We start from the raw sequence: 22,438 nt of genomic DNA, 5'->3' as shown, positions 1-22,438 counted from the left end.
AGTAAACTCCCAGCGTGTAATTACTACTCCCTCCACCTCTACCCCGTGTGTTTCTCTGTCCAGGCCTAACGCACCCAGGACGTGGCCTGGCCAGGCGCTGTTCACTCCGGCGCCAGGGCACCGCGGATCCTGGGTGCAGCAACGGAGGACGCGTGTTGGGCCCCGGTTGAGGACCTCTCCCCCTCCACCGCCGCCGGTCTTCGAGATCCCCACTCGGAACCGCTTCGCCCCCCTTTGCAAGTCGGACCACGACACTGTGATCATCGGAGACTCCATCGTCCGCTACGTCCGTGCTACTGTGGCTAAAGGTAAGTCCTGCACTCACTGCTTACCTTGTGCTCCTGTTCTTGATGTCGCTGCACAGGTACCTAGGGTCGTGAGCAGAAACACCGGAACTGTGGTACTTCATGCCAGCTTGAACGACACCAACCTGAGGCAGTCACCCAACACCCTGGTGGAAACGGTTCGCACCACAGCGCCCACGGCGAGGATCATCGTGTCCGGACCGCTTCCAACGTACCAGCGAAGAATTGAAAGGTTCAGTAGATTTTTTGCTTTAAATGAATGGCTTCAGTCATGGTGTTGTCGGAACTTAGAGCCTGTCTCCAAGCTGGCATATCACAGGGTGGTTTGTGCTTATATACTTTTAACCAATTATCAACTATTTTAATCAGAGTTACTGTACTGATAGCACTAACATTAATACAAATAAAACAATGAGAAGACTCTTCAAACCTGGATGAGAATGAGCAAACTTCTTTATTGCAGTCAAACAGCCAATCATTCCATTGAGCTCAAGGAAAAAATTCTAATTTCAAAGTATCAAATAAAAACCCAAAAGAGTATTCACCTGCAACCCCAAAAAGCGCCCCTCCCCTCAAATATCACCTCAATATATGCTCTGGCGCCTCTAGGCGCCTCCTCTTTTAATTTACATACCTTACATACAATTACCCATTATTTCTTACAGTTACCCACAAAGCCCCGCCTACTCATTTACCTAACTTCTTAGAATTCCCCTTGTCTTCCAAGATTACCTCATGCCTAGGTGATCTAATGTCCTGTTTTTTCTGATTATTTCCCCTTATTTACCAGACCCAAGGTCTGCCCTTGGATTTTCCTGTATATGTCCTTGTTATTCTGTCCTTGTTGATGTCCTATTATTTCCAATTTTCTTCGTCATTGTTATTAAAAAAAAAAAAGAGCTTTATTTCCTTGTTTGTATCACGCTTATTGCTCAGCCGTCCATAACAGACGTCTTGTGGATTAATCCTCTTATCAGCTACAATGAGTAAGTTTTTCTCATTTCTTCTCTTGCTATTTTATACTGTATATGATGGAGTATGCAAATTATATACTGTATATGATGGAGTATGCAAATTATATACTGATTACATGTTAATTCTATGAGTTTGGATTATGTCAAAAGTTCTTACTTATGTTTGGTTACATTTCTGTATCGCTATTATTGCTAAGCTTTTGCTGCTATAATGTTGCTTTGAATATAAATGGAGCTCTATATTAGCTCCTTAAGCTTTATTGACCTTATATCCTCATTATGATCTCAGTCTGTTACTTCGCAGACTGGGCTTGCTCATGCATACTTTAAGCTTTAGTTTCTCTATCTAATAAGTACTCCCTGCTTTTTCCCTATAGATCCTCAACCTCAGGGTCAGCCAAATCGTCCTGGACACTCCATCTGGAGCTCTTGCCCTTCTCCTTACCCCAGGCCCATCCCTTCTGAGATCATCTGTCTCATCTCGTCCATGAATTCACCAAGTTCCTGGATCAGCTCTGCTCTCCTGAACTTCCTGAGCACCCCCTTCTGCTGCCCCATATTGTGAGGAAACCTCTGGCTGACTTCACGGACCATGGAACTCAAACTGATGGCTGTCCTCATGTCGAACCTTGCTGCCCTGAGCCTGGACCTCCCGTCTCTCCTCCTCGTCCCTCATCACCTCCTCTCGCTTGCATCCACCCTTTCTCTCCTGCTTTGGCTTCTATCTCCTCTGACTCTGAACCTGGATCGCCAGTTTACATTCCCTCTTCTCCCTCTCTTCAGCCAGGCTCTCCAGACTACACTCCTACTTCTCCTAGGCCTGATAGTACTGGGCCTTATTACATTTACTAAGTTTTATAATTACAATAAACTCCTTTACTTACTCATAATCTGACTTACGAGTGTTTATCTATATATGTAGTATATCTAATCATAATCCTTAAGGCATATCACTTTACTTTTAGGTATAATGTATGTATTATACTCTGATGTATTATAACACAGATTTTTTTACAACAGTGTCAGGCTCAGAATCTACACTTTGTTGATAACTGGAATGTTTTCGGGGAGCGTCCTAGGCTGTTCCGTGCTGACGGCCTGCACCCCAGCAGAGTTGGAGCAGAGATCCTCTCGGACCACATCACCCTCTGACTGGTAAACTACGCTTTAAATCCAAAATTCTATAGCCATCCTTCTCCTCAACACACTGACACAAATGCACACATAGCTCATACGATAGAAACTGTGTCTGTTCCCCGGTTTTAGTGAGATCAAAAAATAAATACGTGAGAAATTCTCGAAATAATCTTACTGCAATCAGAGCAGAAAAATGCCAAAGAAACATACAAAAACAGTTCCTAAAGTTTGGGTTCCTGAGCATTAGATCACTTGCACCCAAAGCCCTTATTGTAAATGAAATCATCTCAGAAAATAGCCTTACCGCACTCTGCCTTACCGAAACTTGGATTAAGCCAAATGACTACATCGGTCTAAATGAGTCTACACCATCAGGATATACCTATAAGCATGAGCCTCGTCAGACTGGTCGTGGAGGAGGTGTTACCACTATCTTCATTGATTTTCTCACCGTTACCCAGAGAACACAGTATAGATTTAATTCTTTTGAAGTGCTTGTCCTTAATGTTACACTATCGCACATGCACACAAAAAAATGTCTCTTGCTCTAGCGACCGTGTATAGACCACCAGGGCCCTACACTGATTTTCTTAGAGAATTCGCAGATTTTCTTTCAGACCTATTGGTTAACTTTGATAAAGCGTTAATTGTAGGAGATTTTAACATTCATGTTGACGACACAAACGATGCTTTAGGACTCACATTTATGGACTTACTAAACTCATTTGGGGTTAAACAAAACATCATTAGAGCAACTCATTGTCGTAATCATACACTAGATTTAATAATATCACACAAAATAGACGTCACTGACATAGATATCATACCTCAAAGTGGTGACATCACAGACCATTACCTCATAACGTACACACTACCTGTAGAACAAACTAACTGTGTCTCACCACGTTATCGACTCGGTAGAACTATTACTCCGACCACTAAAGACAGATTCACAAATAACCTGCCTGATCTGTCTGGACATCTTACTGTACCCTTAGACACAAACAATGTAGATGTAATGACTAACAGCATAGGTGCTATATTCACTAGCACATTAGACACTGTTGCCCCAGTCAGATTACAGAAGGTTAGAGATAAAACGCTTGCACTGTGGTATAATAGTCATACTCACACCCTCAAGAGAGAAACCCGTAACCTCGAGCGAAAGTGGAGGAAAACTAAATTAGAGGTTTTTAGAATCGCGTATAAGGAAAGTATGTCCAACTATAGACAGGCTCTAAAAGCTGCCAGGTCTGCACCTGAGCAAACTCATAGGAAATAACCAGAACAATCCTAGGTTTTTATTTAACACAGTGGCTAGATAAACAAAAAAACAGAAATCTGAACAAACTATTCAATCTCAGTTCAGTAGTGAGGATTTCATGAAATTCTTCACTGATAAGATCGAAAATAGGAATAAAATAGGTGATGCTCAACATACAAAAGCAACTAGTGACCCAGTCTCACCTAAGGCTCTAGACACACAACTACAGTGCTTTACAAGTACAGGACAGGAAGAGTTAGATAAACTTATTACTACAACAACTTGTTTACTAGACCCCATTCCAACTAAATTACTGAAAGAAGTGTTACATAAAGCTGGTGAGCCTCTTCTTTATATTATTAACTCCTCGCTATCTGTAGGTTACGTCCCTAAATCCTTCAAGTTGGTAGTCATTAGGCCACTCATCAAAAAACCTAATTTAGATACAAATGACCTATCAAATTACAGACCTATTTAACATCTTCCGTTTATGTCTAAAATACTTGAAAAGGTTGTGTCTGTTCAACTGAGCTCCTTCCTACAGGAGAACAATATCCTCGAAGAGTTTCAATCAAGTTTCAGGCCCCATCATAGCACAGAAACTGCACTTGTGAAACTAGTCCTACTTCACCTTAGTGCTGCATTCAACATTCGACACTATAGATCACAACATTCTCCTAGATTGCTTACAAAATTACACAGGTATTCATGGACAGGCTTTAAGTTGGTTTAGATCCTACCTGTCTGATCGATACCATTTTGTAGAATTAGATGGTGAATCCTCCAGTTTATTACCAGTTAATCATGGGGTCCCTCAAGGATCAGTTCTAGGACCTCTGCTTTTCTCGATATACATGCTTCCATTAGGGAACATTATTAGAAGACATGGGATTAGTTTCCACTGCTATGCTGACGACACACAGTTATATATCTCATTAAAACCAGATGAAATAGCTAAAGTGTCCAAATTAACTCAATGCCTTAGAGAGATAAAAGACTGTATGAGCTGTAATTTTCTGTTGTTAAACTCTGATAAAACAGAAATACTACTTATAGGTCCAAAAAACAGTACACAGAAAATCTCACAATTTAACTTCCATTTAGAAGGCTGTACTGTTACTAGTAGGTCAACAGTGAAAGACCTGGGTGTTATATTAGACAGCAACCTGTCTTTTGAAAATCACATCGCCCAAACCACAAAAACAACCTTCTTCCACCTTAGAAATATTGCCAAGCTGAGAAACATCCTGTCTGTATCTGATGCTGAGAAGCTAGTTCATGTTTTCATGACCTCTAGACTGGACTATTGTAATGCGTTACTACTGTAGGTGGTTGTCCTGCATCTTCAATAAATAGGCTACAGTTAGTCCAAAATGCAGCTGCCAGAGTTCTCACTCGGACTAGAAAGTATGACCATATAATCCCAATTTTGTCATCTCTACACTGGCTACCTGTTAAGTTTAGAATTGATTACAAACTGCTGCTACTTACATACAAGGCTCTTAAAGGTTTAGCTCCCATGTATCTAACTAGTCTTCTAACACATTACAATCCTTCACGCTCTCTGAGATCACAAAACTCAGGACTTCTGGTAGTTCTCAGAATATCTAAGTCCACTAAAGGTGGTAGAGCGTTTTCTTATTTAGGTCCCAAACTCTGGAATAGTCTTCCTGATAGTGTTCAGGGCTCAGACACACTTTCCCAGTTCAAAAGCAGATTAAAAACTCATCTCTTTAGTCAGGCATACACATAATACATCCCATAATCTTGTGCACTATTACATTAGACTTGCACATTTTTATGAACAGCAGATATGTTAATCCCTCTCCACTGCTTCTCTCTTTCTACCCATCCCGAGGCATCCAGACATTGTACCAGCTCCGATCGTCTTCCGTGCGATGAAGATCTCGGACCTCCACTGAGATGAGGCCGACTCTGTGATACTAAGAGGAGATCTGAACTCCATGTGATCCTTACACCAATACAGCATTTGTTTGACTGTTTATTTGTAATTACACCCTCTAGTGTCACCCATATGAGGATGGGCCCCTTTTGAGTCTGGTTCCTCTCAAGGTTTCTTCCTTACCAATTTAAGGGAGTTTTTCCTTGCCACTGCTGCCTGAGTCACCTCAGACTTGCTCATTGGGGATAAATACAGTACATATACATACATACATACATACATACATACATACATACATACATACTGTGAACTATATATATCTTGAAGTTTTATTATATTAATTATTTATACTTCTCCTTATGTTTACCTTCTGCTCTATGTTTATGTTCTGTAAAGCTGCTTTGAGACAATGTCCACTGTAAAAAGCGCTATACAAATAAACTTGAATTGAATTTATTATTTTTCACTGATTAAACACAAGAACATGTTCCTTATAGTTTTTTTGTTTGTTTCAAGAGCGTTTTTTGTTTCAAATTTTGTTTAAGATTTAATTAAGTTGTTTTATCTTTGTATCTTTGTGTGTAGTTGTGTGTTTGTGTGTGTAAAATCTAAATGCCAAAATAACTCCAATAAAAACTTGATTAGCTTGATTGGCCACTCTGATTTCCCAGTGTTGCCCACAATTCCTCACCAACTACCTTCGCATGTTTTTATATATATATATATATATAGCAGTTTTCATATTTATTATTTTTTACTGAATAAACACACGCACATGTTCCTTATTGTTAGTCAAGTTTAACTGTTTTATTTTGTTTGTTTGTTTCAATAGTGTTTTTTTTTGTTTGTTTTTTTCCAGTTTGGTTTAAGATTTCATTAAGTTATGTTTGATCTTCTGCACATGTGCGAAGAGGACTGGGGGTTAAGGGGGAGTGTATGGGGGAGAAGGTGGAAAACGACTGTAGTGAAGTGTGTTTGAGTAAAAGGTGTTATTACAATAAGTCCTTTGTGGTTATTGAGTCAACACTGATGTCTGTGTAGATAAAAACAATCAAGACTCAGTTTCTTTTTAAAACCTCATCAAACACAATCAGATTCACAGAACTCATCTCCACGTGTAAATGGATTAGAACTTTCCAGAAAATGTTTGTTTTCATCCAGTTAAAGAGAGAGGAAACGACCCGTGAGGAAACAGTCTGACAGACGCCTGACTCGCTCCCACAACCACAACCAACACCACTGACGCCACGTCCCTCTGTTCATACTCTCAGGAGAATGAGAGCGTGTGCGTGTGTGTGACTGATGAATGTGTGTGTGTGAGTAAAGGATTTTGTATTATTAACCCATTTTAATGTTGTATACATGTTTGTTTTTTGGTTCTTTGGTTCTGTTTTGTGTGTTAGGGTGTTAGTCAAGTTTGACTGTTTTTTTTGTTGTTGTTGTTGAATATGTTGTTAATATAGGATCAGCTTTCCAGCGCTGGAGAGAACTGAAGGAGCGGTAAGTTGGCCGCATATTCACATATTGGAGTTTCCCGAGTCAATAACTCCTAAGCTAACTGCTGTTACTACACAAATAACACCTCTTTTCTATCGTAGTACTGTAGAGAGGCAGCTACAACCGCGTTTTGTGTAGTAACAGCGTTTAGCTCAGGAGTTATTGACTCGGGAAACTCCAATCTGTGAATATGCGGCCAAATGAGTGCCGCAGCGAGCGAGGAAATTGTAAATAAAAGAGGAAAAGTCAGCTGACCAGTATGGCAGTTTTTTGGATATTATAAGTCTGACCGTAGTCACACCAATGTCGTCTGCAAATTATGCAATAGCACTAAACTCACAGATTTCTCTATGTTTATATTTAACACTTTGCACTATTTTATTACACTTTATTAATCATTTCTTACATTTTGCACATTAAATGAGATAGGTGTTGTGTTCACTGGGACTTTAGACTTATGTTTACATTTTAATTATTTTTATTTTTCCTGGTTGTTGACATTTCTGTCTTAATAACTGAGGGGATTATGATCAGAGGAAGGTTAAGTTTAAAATAAAAATGTTTAAATGTAATATATTTTTCTCCTGGTCCTTATTTAAAATGGGTCATAAAAAAATATCAATAATTATCGATATGAAACACTGATATCGTGATACAGTTTTAAGCCATATCGCCCAGCCCTAGTTTAGGTGCACTGAAAAATGAACTTATGTCCATTTTTCTTTTCTCCGTCATTTTATCTAGTCTATGACACTGCAAGGCAAGGCAAGTTTATTTATACTGTAGCACATTGGCTACATAGCATATCGATTGTTTCATATTGGATGTTTTTATTATTATTATTATATTTTTCTTGCAACCTAGACATCACTGGGAAAACTCAAATCCAGCAACGCACCATCAGCACTGGCACTCCTCAGGGTTGTGTCCTCTCCCCACTCCTCTTCTCCCTCTACACAAATGACTGCACCTCTAATGACCCCTCTGTCAAGCTCAGGAAGTTTGCAGATGACACCACACTTATCGGCTTCATCCAGGACGGTGACGAGTCTGCTTACAGACTGGACAGTGGAGCTGATAGTGGACTTCAGAAGAAACCCCCTGCTCACCCCCACTTACCATCATGGACAGCATTCACCTGTAAACAATACCTATACATCCTTATAAATACATAAATACCACTACACTGTGTTTTGGTGTTTGGTACTATTATAGGTAGTAAAACACAAAAAGTATTAATCGACAAGTTGGGCATAAGCGAGTGGCCAGAGGTGAAGAAGTAATAACGAAAAAATGAAAAATGTTCCAACATTCTCTGTGCTGTTATTCTCACCTGAAGAGTCTTCACACTGAACTCTGATTGTAGGGGTGCCAATAATTTTGAAAAGTGATCACACAAGTGTGGATGTAACACAAATGCTTAGATTTAAAATGGGGGAAATGTAAAAACATGAAAGTACATTAAACAAAGATTATCAATATTTATTTTAATAGGTTGTTCACTCAATGTTTTTACATTTAAGATTTTGTAAATCTTGGTTATCATTTGCAGCTCTCATTAAATCCACACTGTTTTATTTACATCTGTGGATGAAGCAAATCAAATGATTTTCACTCGTTTTGTTTTTTTCCAATTAAAACTTTCATATCAAAAACACAGATGCTGTAACTTTCCTATTTTATAGAAGTATTGTTTTTGTATTCACATAAAATGCTTTTATGGCTTACAAATAAGTTCAACTGACAAAACTTCAGCTACATGGTCCAGATTACAGATAAAAACACATCTGGAAAATGTTAATTATGACCAAATTGATTTATTTAAAATGGAAAGTATTTGTTTTTTTTTTTGTTACTGTTATGACCCAATAATAGTCTAGGGGCATTTAGAGAAGTAACACTAAAAAAAAGAAATTATTCCCAGTAGTATGTGTGTGAAAGGGTGAAGACAAAACACAAAATCAAACCATATGAAAGTTTATTAATCAAAGTATTGAAGGACAACAAAGGAGAGACTATTTACAGTATTTACAGGACAATTAACGAAAGGAGAGGTACGGGGGGAAAAGGGACGATTGTGGTGCTAAAGGAAATAAAACAAAACTAACTAATTTTGTTTGACCCTCTTACCTGACTAATAAATAAAAATGTGGAACAAAAGGTCTTCAGCGTAAAAACGCCCTACCTAAACTACTCTAACTAGCCAAAACACAAAAAGTAAAAGGGGTGGCACTCACTCCTAAACTAGTGTATCTAATACAGTAATAAGTTATCCTACGTCTGTACAATGTATGTCGCGCGACCTCTTACCTGTCCGCTTTTCCCCCTTTAACAGGGAAACGAGTCACCAACAACATTTACAAATGATGACAGAACAAAAAGAACGGATACGACAAACAGTACACAATGATAAACTCACAAAAATCAGGTTTTTAAACAAAGGGTAACAATAAGGATGAATGAGCCGATAAGACTAACTCGCAGCTCTCTGGCGTCCTTTCGTAAAAGTATGGGATGATGGTGATTGGCGCAGAGACCCATGACATCACTTTTAAAGCCGGGAGATTGACAGTTCAGCGGACCAATGGGAAAATGAGAATGGACCTGAAGTGAAAAAGCGCACGCGAGAGAGAGAAAACAAGAAAGAAGAAACAAAAATACACACCCACACAGACGTAACAGTTAGTTAAACCATCATTAATTACTGAATATTATTGTTGTGATGTAACGGTATGTTCTGTGTAGATATAACACATTACCTGCAAGTGTACTTTAATTATATTGGAATGAATTATTAATCAGCTCATTAATCAGGGTTTCTGCAGGGTTTAATCAGTCAAATTTAAGACTTTTTAAGACCTTTTCATGACCCTTATGATTTGAATTTATGACCTACACGAATTACGACAGAAACGGAATCCCGCGCTGTACTTGACCTCCTACAGGACCTCCGCTTTCAGTGTGGAGGTTGATCCGAAACCACTGTGTGTGGCACTGGATGCGACAGAAACGGAATCCCGCGCTGTACTTGGACCTGGTAACGTTAGTGACGGAGCCCAACAAAACTGACGGATCGCCTGCACCTGCTGCAGGCCTTTTACAGCAACGATATGCTTTTCCGACTTTGCATGCGACTTCAAGGCGTTTATGCCTAAACTAAACAGCTCCAACGTCTTCTTACACAGAGTGCAATAGGCTTGATACCGATTGTTAGCGACGGGCTTGAGCCAGCTACTAAACGCACCGTCTTCGAGCCACCGATTGTTAAAGGTACATTTTCCCATTGTGATAGCCTGGATGATTTCAATTAAACTAAGCAGTGACTCAGTATGATACAGTATGTTCGGAGTTCGCGCGGGTTTCTGTGAAAGTCCTTCCGACAAGTCTGTTTGCTGCCGCATGGACCTTGTAGTTCTGGAACGCTGTGAAACAAACGAATGCCATTGCCGCCACGAGCGCATTTTGATTGAAGAACAAATTAATGGACGAGCATATCAATTTAAGACGTGGCTAAATGTTTTTTATGACCTTGTATGGAAAATCCGGACGTTTTTATGTCTTTTTATGGCCTTAAATTCTTATTGTTAAATTTACGACTTTTCATGACTTTTTATGACCCCGCGGAAACCCTGTTAATAAAACTAAGTTAAAAAGGTGTTTTAAGGCAAAGAGTCAAAACTCTGCAGAAATCTGGGACTAAAAACAGGACACTATTGAGGTCATTTGATGCATGTTGATAGAATATGTTAATATAAAGTGTTAATTCATGTGTTCATTGAGGGGTTTTTATGAAACACAAGGTCAGTTTATTTACACTATATTTAGACATGATCAAACTCCACATCTGCATCTTCTACAACTTTACATGTCTCCTATAGGGGGCGCTAGAAACTGACAGTGGTCTGATCTGCATCCGCGGAAACAAATAGCACCATGATTTATCAGTTTTAACTTATTTGGTGCAGATTATGAAAGAATTATTATTACCTTAAGTAAATGTGTCATATTGCTAAAATAACATCACAGACTTGGCTATTTGTGCTATTCATGTTTCTAGGTGTTTTCTGAAATTCTGATTATATGTAAAAGTGTGTATAAGTTTTAGATATATAGTTAGTGAACGATTCTATTCCTAGATTATTGACCTTTATCACGAATGATAACTGACTAAGAACTTGTGTTATTGTGATATACCGAATATAAGTGATGATATTAAACGAGATTACATTTTCTTTGTTTACATTTCATTTAAATGCATTATAAAAGTGTTACATTTTATTTTTCTAATATTCATAAATAGTGTTTAATTTCCAATTTGAACTTGAGATAAAACATCCATCCATCCATCCATCCATTTTCTACCGCTTATCGCGGGGGCAGCAGTCCAAGCAGGGACGCCCAGACTTCCCTCTCCCCAGACACTTCCTCCAGCTCTTCCGGGGGAATACCAAGGCGTTCCCAGGCCAGCCGAGAGACATAGTCTTGAGATAAAACAAAAGTGTTTAATTTAATGCATTTATGGGATTAATTATTATCATTTGACGTACCTGCGTAATGACGCCATCGCATGCTTCACTAGGTGATGCGCTTCATTCTGAGTAAATACACCGTCAAGGAATTCATTGTAATAGAAAATGTTGTGAATAACAAAAATGAACATTAAACATTCTGTACCAATACATTCACACACCTGAAACTAGGAGCAGCAAATATAAAGGGGGACTGAACTATTTTCCAAACTGCACACTAAGCATATATCCAAACTGCACACTAAGCATATATGCACACTAAGCATGTATGGAAAATAACAGCAGGACCGTTGCCCTGCTTGTGCAACGACAAGATTAGAGGAAGACAAGATCAGAGGAAGACGCCACATACACACAATCACGAAGCTCCCTGTATAAATAGAGAGCGGCCTTACACCCAACTAACTCACTCTGTTCAGACTTAAGCCGCCTTCACACTGCACACGACAAACGGACACGACTGTCGGATTTCGCCCCCTAGTGACAGTCGCACGGAATATGCAATATAATCGTGTAGACGTCAACATGGGAGAGAAGTTAATTCTCGCGGTCTCGGAAAACCCATTACTAGATGATCGTGACAAAAATGTTCTCCATTAAGGCGCAACTCTTGCACTAAACGGTGATACTCACCGAGACTTTTTCGCCGAGTCAGGTGGTGTTTTATACACACTGATTTGCAATGTTTTCTTTGGCGTCGCCACTAAAAGAGTAAAAGCAAGAGCCTGTATTCTCCCTCCATTGATCATGGTGAATGAAGGAATTAATTAATGAAGGAGTAAATACAAACAATCAATACAACAATAAATCCAGAAAGACCGTGAATAATTTTTGAGGAAACATGGACACAACATTAAAAATAATACAATATAAATATGAATAATTTATTACTTTTTTATCAATAACAATGTATTTAAAACAAAAAGATTGTTTTCGGTAAAGTTTAAAAATTACTAAAGTTAATATTAATACTTTTCAATAATTCTTATTCTCGCGCACACGAACCTGATAGGACAACAGTAAAATACATCACATCCGGTCGGCATATCGGATGCGGTGTTGTCGCACAAGTTCAATTTTTTTAACGGATCCAACGCTCAAATCGGATCTGAAAATTACGGATCCGCAGGTGGTCGGTACCTCACGCAACGACCTCGCGACTCTCCATAGGAAATGAATGAATTCCGGTTTATCTGCGGTCGTTTGTCGTGTGCAGTGTGAAGGCGGCTTTACAGTGTAGGTCAGGACAGACTGCAAGTGTATTGAATAAAGAAGTTTGATATTCCACAGGACTCTGCTGCGTTCTTCTCTGCAAATTAGGAAAAGTTCACTTGAACAATTATCTCTGATTAATAGAATAGAATTCCCTCGACAGCATCACTGCAGCGCTCTCTTTGTCATCATCCTTTAATTAATTACAGGTAGTTGCAAATTAAGACACTTATGTAAAAATGAACCACTAATGCAATATAAATGATTTGTGTGTTGAAAACCGTTTGTGTTACTGTATTGATAATGTGTGATGAGTTACATTTAAAGGAATGTGCCCTTACGAAACAAAAATATATTGCAATATACTAGAATTTATATTGCAATACATTAGAAAATATATTTCAATGTATCAGAAACTTCCTCATATATTTGAAAATATATAGCAATATATGGACGGAAAACCTATTGCTATATATTGATTCATATATTAAAATACATTGATATACAAACAAAACTGTATTACATTATTGCATGTATGTTTATTGAAACAAAGTAAGCTAGGTTAAGCAAATTCATGCATAGGTTTACAGAGAGGTTGATTAACAATAGTCCAAATCAAATTTTGCATGACATTCATTATATTTTACATTATATAGCCATATGGATGGACCATATATGGCTATGTATTGATGCATATATTGTAAAATGGAGATGAGAGTATTATAAATTAAATTATCATTAACAGCAGCAATTACATTTCTTTTGAGTCCACTTTTTATTCCCCCACATGACATTTCATCCTCAACATTTTATTCCTCCACATGACATTTCATCAACAACATGACATTTCAGTCCTCCACACTGCAACGTGGAGGTATACATGCATAAAGGTTGGCATAATGTGGCAGATCAACTAACATACATTTCCTGTTGAATAGCATCACATCAAAAACCTTTTTCCTGCCCTGTAACACTCTTTTCAAGCCAACTACATTTTCTAAATTTAGCACTGAACTGTGTGATTTGTCATACTGTCTTCCAACAGCAAAACATTTTCTGTCATCAAGTCTCTCTACCACAATGTAATAATACACAGTGATTATGTGTCCATTATCCAGCAAAACAGTGAAGCTGTTCCTTTTCATTACTCTAGTGAACTGCTCTGAGTAATACAGTTCTCCTCTGACGAAAGTTCTACTGAATATTTTCACAGTTGTATCCGTGGTGACTGAAAGTTTCTCTCTCATAGCCAGTATCTCTTCGTTAGTAAGTTTTCGAACATAGTGTAAACCAAGGGTCACAACTTGATCTGCTACTCTTTCAAACTGTTTCAGCTTTTTTTCACCAGTCAAGTTGTTATACAGCTGTATACATCTAGGCACAGCATTTCTCAGTGCATTGTTTTTCAAAAGAGGCAACACTTGTCTATATGTGAATTGTTTCATTATTTGTAAGGGAACACACTGGGTGCCATGAAACATCTTTAGTATCTCCCCATTAAAAGACTCAAAAATATATCCTGAATGTGCCCACAAAGGTCCCCAATTTCTCACAGAGTCCGGCAAATGAAGACATAAATGTACGTTAAATGACACATTTTCCTTTCCATACAGTGTTTCAAACTGTTTGACAAACTCAACAACTAGTTTTTCACATCTTTTTAACCCCTCTGATGTGACAGTGTCCTTACATAGCAAGAACATGAAGGTGACAAGGATTAACCAGTGCTGGTAAAATGCATGGGGTAGTATTCCCTTTAGCACAAAGATGCTATAAAAAAGTAACCAGTTCTGCCATTCACTGGCTTTCCAAAACTTTCTTTGCTGAAAAGAGCGGGGCACTCTTGTGATATTGCAAGGTGGTTTAATTCTCAAGAGTTGTTTGTCAAGCTCAGGAACACGATTACCAATATAGTATGGCTCCTCATGGTGTTCACTATCCAGCCACATACTTGTCATTTGCCGAACAACTCCAAGATGTACATTATGCATATGGTCAGGAGGCATTCCAGATATGAGGTCAAAGTGTGGGATGTTGACAAGACATGTGGGCCCTTTAATGCCCCTCACAGATTGTGTGGTACGCACAGCCTCCCTTGCATCATTTAGGGTTGAAGCATGATCCCTTTTTGGAACTTCTTTGTATGGATAAACCCTAACAGTTCCATTTCCCTTTGGAACTTGTTCACCAGGATGTAGGCAGAGGCTGCACCCATAATGACCATTAAATTGAGTCATGTTTTGCAGAATGGGCCTGGCAACTGAATCACACATCATAACAGCTGCTATCACTCTACAATGATTCACAATGTTGTTGCTGTGTAACTTGAAGCCAACAGTTGACAAAGACTGACACTCTTTTGTGAATGGTTTTAAAAATATATTAACATTTGGCTTTTTAGTACCAAACCATAGGCCAAAAAGTAAAACATTCTCTTTACGGACATGAAAAGGAAGCTCGTTTACCATCCCTTGTAATGGCCAAATTCCATACTGGGATGATTTGAATACTGGAACTCCATCACAATTTAATGTTAAGGAGAATGCATGAGGACTATCTAGTGGGCCGCCACCTTTGTTCAGATTATGATACATTTTACCACAACATATGTCATCATAATCGTCTGAATTACATGTGCCATTTCCAGACTTAAGACAAGATGCAATATCTTCTCTTTGAAGAAGATGTTCCAGTTGTGTTTGGATGGGTAAGTATAGGAAGAAATTTCCATTCTTCAGTGAGCTGTTTCTATCCCACGTAGAGTTACATACAGAACACTGCCCTTCAGTGACTTGGTCGCCGATGTAATATTCACAGTTGGGACAGTATATGTGACATTCTAGGTGACCTTGTATTGGTTTAAGCTCTTTTAAGAACAGATGCTTTGAAGTTAAAACATTTTCTGGACAGTGGATATTAATCAAATCTAAAAGATCAGACAGGGCCACACCAGTAAGTGAGTGTCTCAAAGCATATGAAAGGATAAGTAAAAAACTCTGAGCTTTGGTTAGTTGTGAGCCTGTGTAAAGTGGCTCATCATTTACTGGAGGAAATATTTCATTAATGCCTACACTCAAATGTAATTCTTCATTTACTGACTTGTCAGTGTTGTCTTCCATGGGAAATTCTTCTCCACTGCCAATGGATTCAGAGTCAGTAAAAGACTGCCATAGTGGTTCAAACACACCAAAATCAACACTGTCCTCAAAACTGAAGATTGATGACTCTGTTTTTTGGCTCAAATTTGGTGGTAGTTCATTGGATTCAGGGTCTGCGTGCAGGCTCTGTAATGGGAAAATACAGTAAGTCCAAGGCATAGTTGACAAGCATAAACACTAGGAATTTTGCACAAAATTAAAATTTGACCAAAATATTAAAGATGTGGCATTGTTGTATACAGAGTAAAAATAAGGCTTAGGTTAATTTTAAAAAAGGCTAGGAAAGCAAAGTTTGAAGACACGGAAATCAGATGTGATATCATTGCACTGTTAAAATTACTTACTTTATTGTCATCAACATCACATGCATTTTCAGATCTGTTGTCAGAGGAATCCTGATCCAGGTTCTGCTGTGGAAGGATTAAGTCTCTCTCTTATTTATGAATTTAGTTGCATCAGTCAGCTTTGACCTGGGGATGCTTGACATACACCAGCCAGTGGTTATCCAAAATAATATTTAATAATTTCTGCTTATTTTACTCAAAACCATGGCATAATTTCATGAGGTTTATTGTTTATAAATTAAATATAATAAAAAGCATAAGTGGTGTAAAGGAAGTTTTTTTACTAGAAAATGAGGCATTTTTGTATATTAATGAGGTTTATTATACCAAATATTACAAAAAAATTTGCAAAATATATGTTAATATGTTGTAAACAAGTTAGACAAAAAAGGTGAAAAAAAAAGGCTATCATATATACTTAATTTTTTAAAAGCTCAAATTTGGTGGTTGGAAGCATAAACACTAGGAATTTTGCACAAAATTAAAATTTGACCAAAATATTAAAGATGTGGCATTGTTGTATACAGAGTAAAAATAAGGCTTAGGTTAATTTTAAAAAAGGCTAGGAAAGCAAAGTTTGAAGACACGGAAATCAGATGTGAGATCATTGCACTGTTAAAATTACTTACTTTATTGTCATCAACATCACATGCATTTTCAGATCTGTTGTCAGAGGAATCCTGATCCAGGTTCTGCTGTGGAAGGATTAAGTCTTAGAAGAAGTGCGTTCAGTGAAATAGTCAAACACAGAAAATAGTAAATTAGTAGTAGTAGATATTAGTAGATTACTTACAGTAATCCCACCACCATCATGTGCGTCTTCTGAGCCACTGTCAGAGTCGTGGTCAGAGGAATCCTGGTTCTGTTGTGTAAGAATAGCAATTGCAATTGGGTTAATGTTCTCTGACTTGAATATATATATATATATTCTCTGCTGGTGTATGTTTGATATGCATTATAATTAGGCTGTATTTCATATATCAATATTTAATAAATCCTAGCAAAAAATGTACTTCAAGGAACTCTTAAAAAAGGGAGGGCGATAAGTGTCCAATGCTGACTGCTGAAAGTGGATGGCAAGATAAGATTTTTCCACCAAATGCCTCAAATGGAGGGCTTTCCAATTAGCCCACTCAACATTTGGTCTGACCCAGGACTACTTATTTACTCAATTTTCTTAACAGATAGTAATCAAGAAGGATTACATTTCAATTAACTGGTTATAAAATGTGGCCATTTAGTGCAGCATACTGTCTAATGTCTACAAAATACACACAATAGATGATGTTCATGACTCACCACTTCCTGGTTTGACTGATGCATGTTGATGGCCTCAATCAGTTTCCTAAGATAAGAATGAAAAAATGTCCTTATTTTAAACAACTTAAAAACTATAATTTCGTTATTTTATTTTGCGGCATACTGAAACTCAGCTTGAATCATTTCAGAGACTTTGACATGTAAATACAGAACAACTGTTTAATAACTTAATTGGGCTGGAGTAAAACACAAACCTCCTTTTCCAGTATCTCCTTGTTCTTGATGGAATCATATATTCTGAACCAGGGGCAGTGTATTTTCTTCTCCTTCCGTCCATGCCTCTCTTCTTCTGGAACGGAACCCGTCGGTACCACTTTGCTTGCACGATCCGTCATGCGCAGATGATAAATCTGTTTATGACTGCACGATCAAACGCTTGCGCACCTTTGTACCGCGCGCGCGCACATATTGCGCATGCGCAGAACCGATCGTGCCGGCAGCACGGGACACAAGCAACAGCTACTCTGAGTCTGTGCGCACGTGCCTCAGCGGTGAGAGGAGAAAAGAAAAAAAAAGATGAAGTTTGCGCTAGTGAGCTGGTCAAAGGGGAAGGATAAAGATGCTCTCAGTATAGTCCCCGTAAATTGGATCGTAGACTTCGATCCTGAAAACTCTAAAAAGGAGTATCTTATCGAGTGCCGCTGCATCGGTGGCAAGAGGCCTACTAATGGGTGGACGGTTGAAACAGCACACATTTTGCAGCTGGCAGGCAAGTACAGTGCTTTTTTATATATTTTTTTACTTGGTTATTCATGCAACATTATTGATAGCAATTATCCTGTTGAGGTTTTTGCATTATTGGCTAAGTAACGTTCGTTGTAGGCTATTAGCTTCGGGACAGTGACGAGCTAGCTAACGGCCGTCACGATCGAGTCACGCTTCTTTTGAACTTTTAGCTAGCTTAATTTTAGCTAGCTTAGTTGGCCTCCAGACAAAACAAAAGCTTCACATTTGTAAACATTTCACACACACACTAATTGGCTATTGCATTTCATTAGGTCTCCAGAAAAAATAGCTACACATTTGTAAATATTTCACACACACACTAATTGGCTATTGCATTTCATTAGGTCTCCAGAAAAAATAGCTACACATTTGTAAATATTTCACACACACACTAATTGGCTATTGCATTTCATTAGGTCTCCAGAAAAAATAGCTACACATTTGTAAACATTTCACACACACACTAATTGGCTATTGCATTTCATTAGGTCTCCAGAAAAAATAGCTACACATTTGTTAATATTTCTCACTTTTGATATGCCTTTGCCTAGCAGAGGACAAAATATGATCTACCGAAATGATGATATACACACACACGTTGTGTTTTCATATTCAAATCATATTTGTTTCCTCTCTCTTATTTATGAATTTAGTTGCATCAGTCAGCTTTGACCTGGGGATGCTTGACATACACCAGCCAGTGGTTATCCAAAATAATATTTAATAATTTCTGCTTATTTTACTCAAAACCATGGCATAATTTCATGAGGTTTATTGTTTATAAATTAAATATAATAAAAAGCATAAGTGGTGTAAAGGAAGTTTTTTTACTAGAAAATGAGGCATTTTTGTATATTAATGAGGTTTATTATACCAAATATTACAAAAAAATTTGCAAAATATATGTTAATATGTTGTAAACAAGTTAGACAAAAAAGGTGAAAAAAAAAGGCTATCATATATACTTAATTTTTTATAAGCTGTCAAAACAGACAAGGTCAACTTGACCCAGTGCTCCTAATCAGCGCTCCTAGATGAGGTCTGCAGAAGAGTTAAACACTTACTTTAAAAGTCCTAAATTGAAGATTGTCAGCTAAGATTTGGGTTAATAAGAATGCTTAACTGTCAACATTGTCAGCCAATAACATTGTATAGTGAAAATCAGTTTAGCGGCTGTGTATGGCAGCAAAATTTAAAGTGTTAAAATGAACAGATTAAATTTATAAAAAAGCAGGGGGAAAACAATACAAAAAACTGTAAAAACAGCACAAAATTTGACAGTAAAATACAGTATTTGATAACATAAGCCAAATAGTTTTGTTTCTAGGCATTAAATTCTGTCTTGCTACTATTTCTTACTAACAGAAAATGAGTCTACACTTAAGACTGCTGAGCAGAAACTCTTGCAAGAGGACCTACCAAAAAGCAAGAAGAGAAAGAGGGTACCCAACAAACTTTACCTTGACACACAGGAGGTAGAACAAGTTGCAAAAAAGGTAATAGGGTTTGTTAGCACTGTCGCCTCACAGCAAGAGCCCAGCAAGCAATTTTGCCTTTAAAAGACATCTAATAGCCGTCCAAACACATCCCAGACTTCTAGGCTAAAACAAGGCAAAATTTGGGCTGTCAGTGAAAATTTAATAGACCAAATGAAAACACCTTGTAATCACTGTTGACTTTGTGTGCATGATGGAATCATCTCGCAAGTTATTTTGGCAGAAGCGACATGTAACCAAATTCAAGGTTATTTTGCCTAGATGTGTTAATCATTGCCGGACTATATTGGGTCTATAGTTAACCTAGACGGTGAAATGACGGCTATTGCTTGCTGGGAGGGTTCTGGGTTCAAACCCGCTGGCTGGCTGCGGCCTTTCTGTGTGGAGTTTGCTATTCTCTCTGGGTACTCTGGCTTCATCCCACAGGCGAAAGTTTGCATGCATGTTAGCTTAATTGGTGACTCTAAATTGCCCGTAGGTGTTTGTGTGTCTGTATTTGTTAGCGCTGCTGGGTTGTACAAGAACGTTCCTGGCAACTAAAAAAAAAAAAAAAAAGGAACTATAGTACTACAGCTATGAATTTAAACAGAGTCTAACCATGGAACCTATTAAACTTAGTGATTCATTTTAACCAGGTTTTGGTTTAATTTTCCTAACTTGTGTGTATTGTTTCATACATAATTGATTTTATCATTTTTACCCATTAGAAAAACTACAGACTCATAGCTGCAAGACAGTCTGAATTAGAGGTTCTTCGCCAAGAAGAACCTAACCTCAGCCCAGTGGGGACTTCTTTAGAGGCACTTGAGGAGGAGATCAGGGCCCTCAGGGAAGAGAATAAAAGACTGCAGGACCAGCAGAGTGTAGGATCGTCTGCAGCCAGTAAAGATCTTGAGACCAAAGTCAAGGCTTTACATAAGGAGAACACCAGGCTGTGCAAAATGGCAGTCAAAGGCAACTATCTCTTGTAGATTAAAATAGTGATTCTTTCAGATTGAATAAATCACGTCTCCTTATTTTTGGTGTTATTGTTAGAGATGTATCTGTGACTACATTTGTAGGGGATATCTACTGATGTAGTATAGGGTTTCCTGTAGGAAAAAATTAGCCTAGGGCTAAACACTGTAGCGCCACTGAGGCAAAATTGGTCTGACAGAAACGCTGTAATGCTTTCAGAAGCCCTTACCAACACATTTTGCTACACTTTGAGACACCAAAAAATGAGCAGAGGTGTATTTTGTTTTTTACATGTTATGTATTTACAACTTGTTTGGAGTCCTGTTGTGGTAAATTCGATGGGCCATATGTTCCAGAAATTCCATCACTCTTAGCAGCTGTGAGGACCCTCATTTCGGACAAGATCACAGAGAGCTCAAGCAATGGAGATGAAACCGAATATGAGGCCAGTGTTGCTCTACCATCACCTCCTCAACCCACACCTCCCAAACCAACATCAGTAAGTACATTTTTGGAATGGTCAATTAAAAACATTCTGTGGTGATTTTCTTTGTTTTTATTCTGGTTTGTCTTTCCTTCTTACAATTAATTAGGTGCCACTAGGGAATGATGACTCCACCAGAGTGTCTGCCCATTGTTGGGAGACTGCAAAAGCACAACCTACAGCGAAAGCAATGGCCCGCACCCTCCTGTTGGGCCTGTTCAGCATTGATGTCCTACTGAAGTCCAACCTGACGGGAGGGGTCAACAAGGTCGATCCATCTGCAGAGAGACGCCAGCCTCTGGACCCCAAGAAGCTTACAGCTTTACTCAGTAAGACAATAAGAATTTATTTTTAATGGATTAATATATTTTGCAAAGTTATTGTAAATGGTAAAGGGTAACAGACACTTTAGGACTGAAATGTACACAACTAATAGCGAAACAGATGGACAAATGCAAAGCTTTAACAGCTTTGATATTCTTTTAGATCTAAAGCGATTTCTCTATCTAGTCAGAATACAACAAACATTTTTTAGCATTAAAATAGATCCCCTGTAGCAGCTTTAAAATCCCAGCACCAATTCACCTCCCACAGGCATACGCTTCGCTACAGCAAAGAGAAGCCAATTCTGATTTCAGACTGAACTATTTACAGGTAACCCACTGAAGACTGAGGACTAGGCATATAAGAAAAATATTAGGTATTAGGATCCACCTCATCTTTTGCAACAATCAACAATATGGATGTCTTTCTTATTTTCTTTTCTTTTACAGATGCAGTTGTTCAGCAACACCCAGGGGCGAAGATTCCAGACATACGAACGGCCATAAACAAAAAGATCTGTGAGTTAAGACACCAGGAGAAGAAAAAGTCCATGGACAACTGAAGGACTATCAGAGTGGGTCTTGATACAGTATGTTACCATGCGGGATCCATAACACTGAACTAAAGGATTGTCATGTTTTTTCCACTGAGGGATTGTTCTGTTTTTGTTGCACTGAAGACTGATTTATTTTATTACAATGAAGAACAGTTGTCCTTTAGGAAATGTTTTAATAATTCTTTTAAGTATTTTTGTTCATTTATAGTTGTTGTTGTTGCCATCTATTGGATCACATGATATTTTTATGTG

The 22,438-nt window shown here is 38.2% G+C and overlaps 2 protein-coding genes and 1 long non-coding RNA gene across 3 annotated transcripts; 1 reads left to right on the top strand and 2 right to left on the bottom strand.

Moving 5' to 3' along the window:
• Positions 1 to 9,043: 9,043 nt before the first annotated feature.
• Positions 9,044 to 11,561, bottom strand: LOC132847993 (uncharacterized). Its single transcript, XR_009648691.1, has 2 exons — positions 11,443 to 11,561; positions 9,044 to 9,684 (listed from the first exon to the last, which is right to left on the bottom strand). It is a non-coding gene; the product is annotated as an uncharacterized LOC132847993 (long non-coding RNA).
• Positions 11,562 to 12,798: 1,237 nt separating this feature from the next.
• LOC132848076 (uncharacterized) lies at positions 12,799 to 17,966 on the bottom strand. Its single transcript, XM_060873579.1, has 7 exons — positions 17,838 to 17,966; positions 17,623 to 17,668; positions 17,117 to 17,185; positions 16,953 to 17,018; positions 16,324 to 16,389; positions 13,898 to 16,105; positions 12,799 to 12,918 (listed from the first exon to the last, which is right to left on the bottom strand). Exons 1-7 carry the CDS (start codon positions 17,918 to 17,920, stop codon positions 12,799 to 12,801), a joined length of 2,658 nt encoding a protein of 885 aa, XP_060729562.1. The 5' UTR covers positions 17,921 to 17,966.
• A 125-nt stretch (positions 17,967 to 18,091) lies between these two features.
• LOC132847992 (uncharacterized) lies at positions 18,092 to 22,217 on the top strand. The gene is made up of 6 exons (XM_060873495.1): positions 18,092 to 18,352; positions 19,735 to 19,865; positions 20,573 to 20,819; positions 21,179 to 21,321; positions 21,416 to 21,635; positions 22,080 to 22,217. Exons 1-6 carry the CDS (start codon positions 18,160 to 18,162, stop codon positions 22,190 to 22,192), a joined length of 1,047 nt encoding a protein of 348 aa, XP_060729478.1. The 5' UTR covers positions 18,092 to 18,159; the 3' UTR covers positions 22,193 to 22,217.
• The last annotated feature ends 221 nt before the right edge of the window (positions 22,218 to 22,438 follow it).

Source organism: Tachysurus vachellii, chromosome 7 (assembly GCF_030014155.1).
Source record: "Tachysurus vachellii isolate PV-2020 chromosome 7, HZAU_Pvac_v1, whole genome shotgun sequence".
NCBI lineage: Eukaryota > Metazoa > Chordata > Actinopteri > Siluriformes > Bagridae > Tachysurus > Tachysurus vachellii.
The sequence above is the reverse complement of the archived record's forward strand: the minus strand, read 5'-3'. Positions and strand labels throughout refer to the sequence as shown.

What these genes read in the sequence shown, in the direction of transcription:
- LOC132848076 (XM_060873579.1), bottom strand. Translation starts at nt 17,920, where the DNA reads ATGGACGGAAGGAGAAGAAAATACACTGCCCCTGGTTCAGAATATATG. An exon ending in AGGAGATACTGGAAAAGGAG is followed by an intron (nt 17,669 to 17,837) that starts GTTTGTGTTTTA and finishes TTCTTATCTTAG; the next exon opens with GAAACTGATTGAGGCCATCA. An exon ending in ATCAGTCAAACCAGGAAGTG is followed by an intron (nt 17,186 to 17,622) that starts GTGAGTCATGAA and finishes CTTACACAACAG; the next exon opens with AACCAGGATTCCTCTGACCA.
- LOC132847992 (XM_060873495.1), top strand. Translation starts at nt 18,160, where the DNA reads ATGAAGTTTGCGCTAGTGAGCTGGTCAAAGGGGAAGGATAAAGATGCT. An exon ending in TAGAACAAGTTGCAAAAAAG is followed by an intron (nt 19,866 to 20,572) that starts GTAATAGGGTTT and finishes TTTACCCATTAG; the next exon opens with AAAAACTACAGACTCATAGC. An exon ending in GTGCAAAATGGCAGTCAAAG is followed by an intron (nt 20,820 to 21,178) that starts GCAACTATCTCT and finishes CATATGTTCCAG; the next exon opens with AAATTCCATCACTCTTAGCA.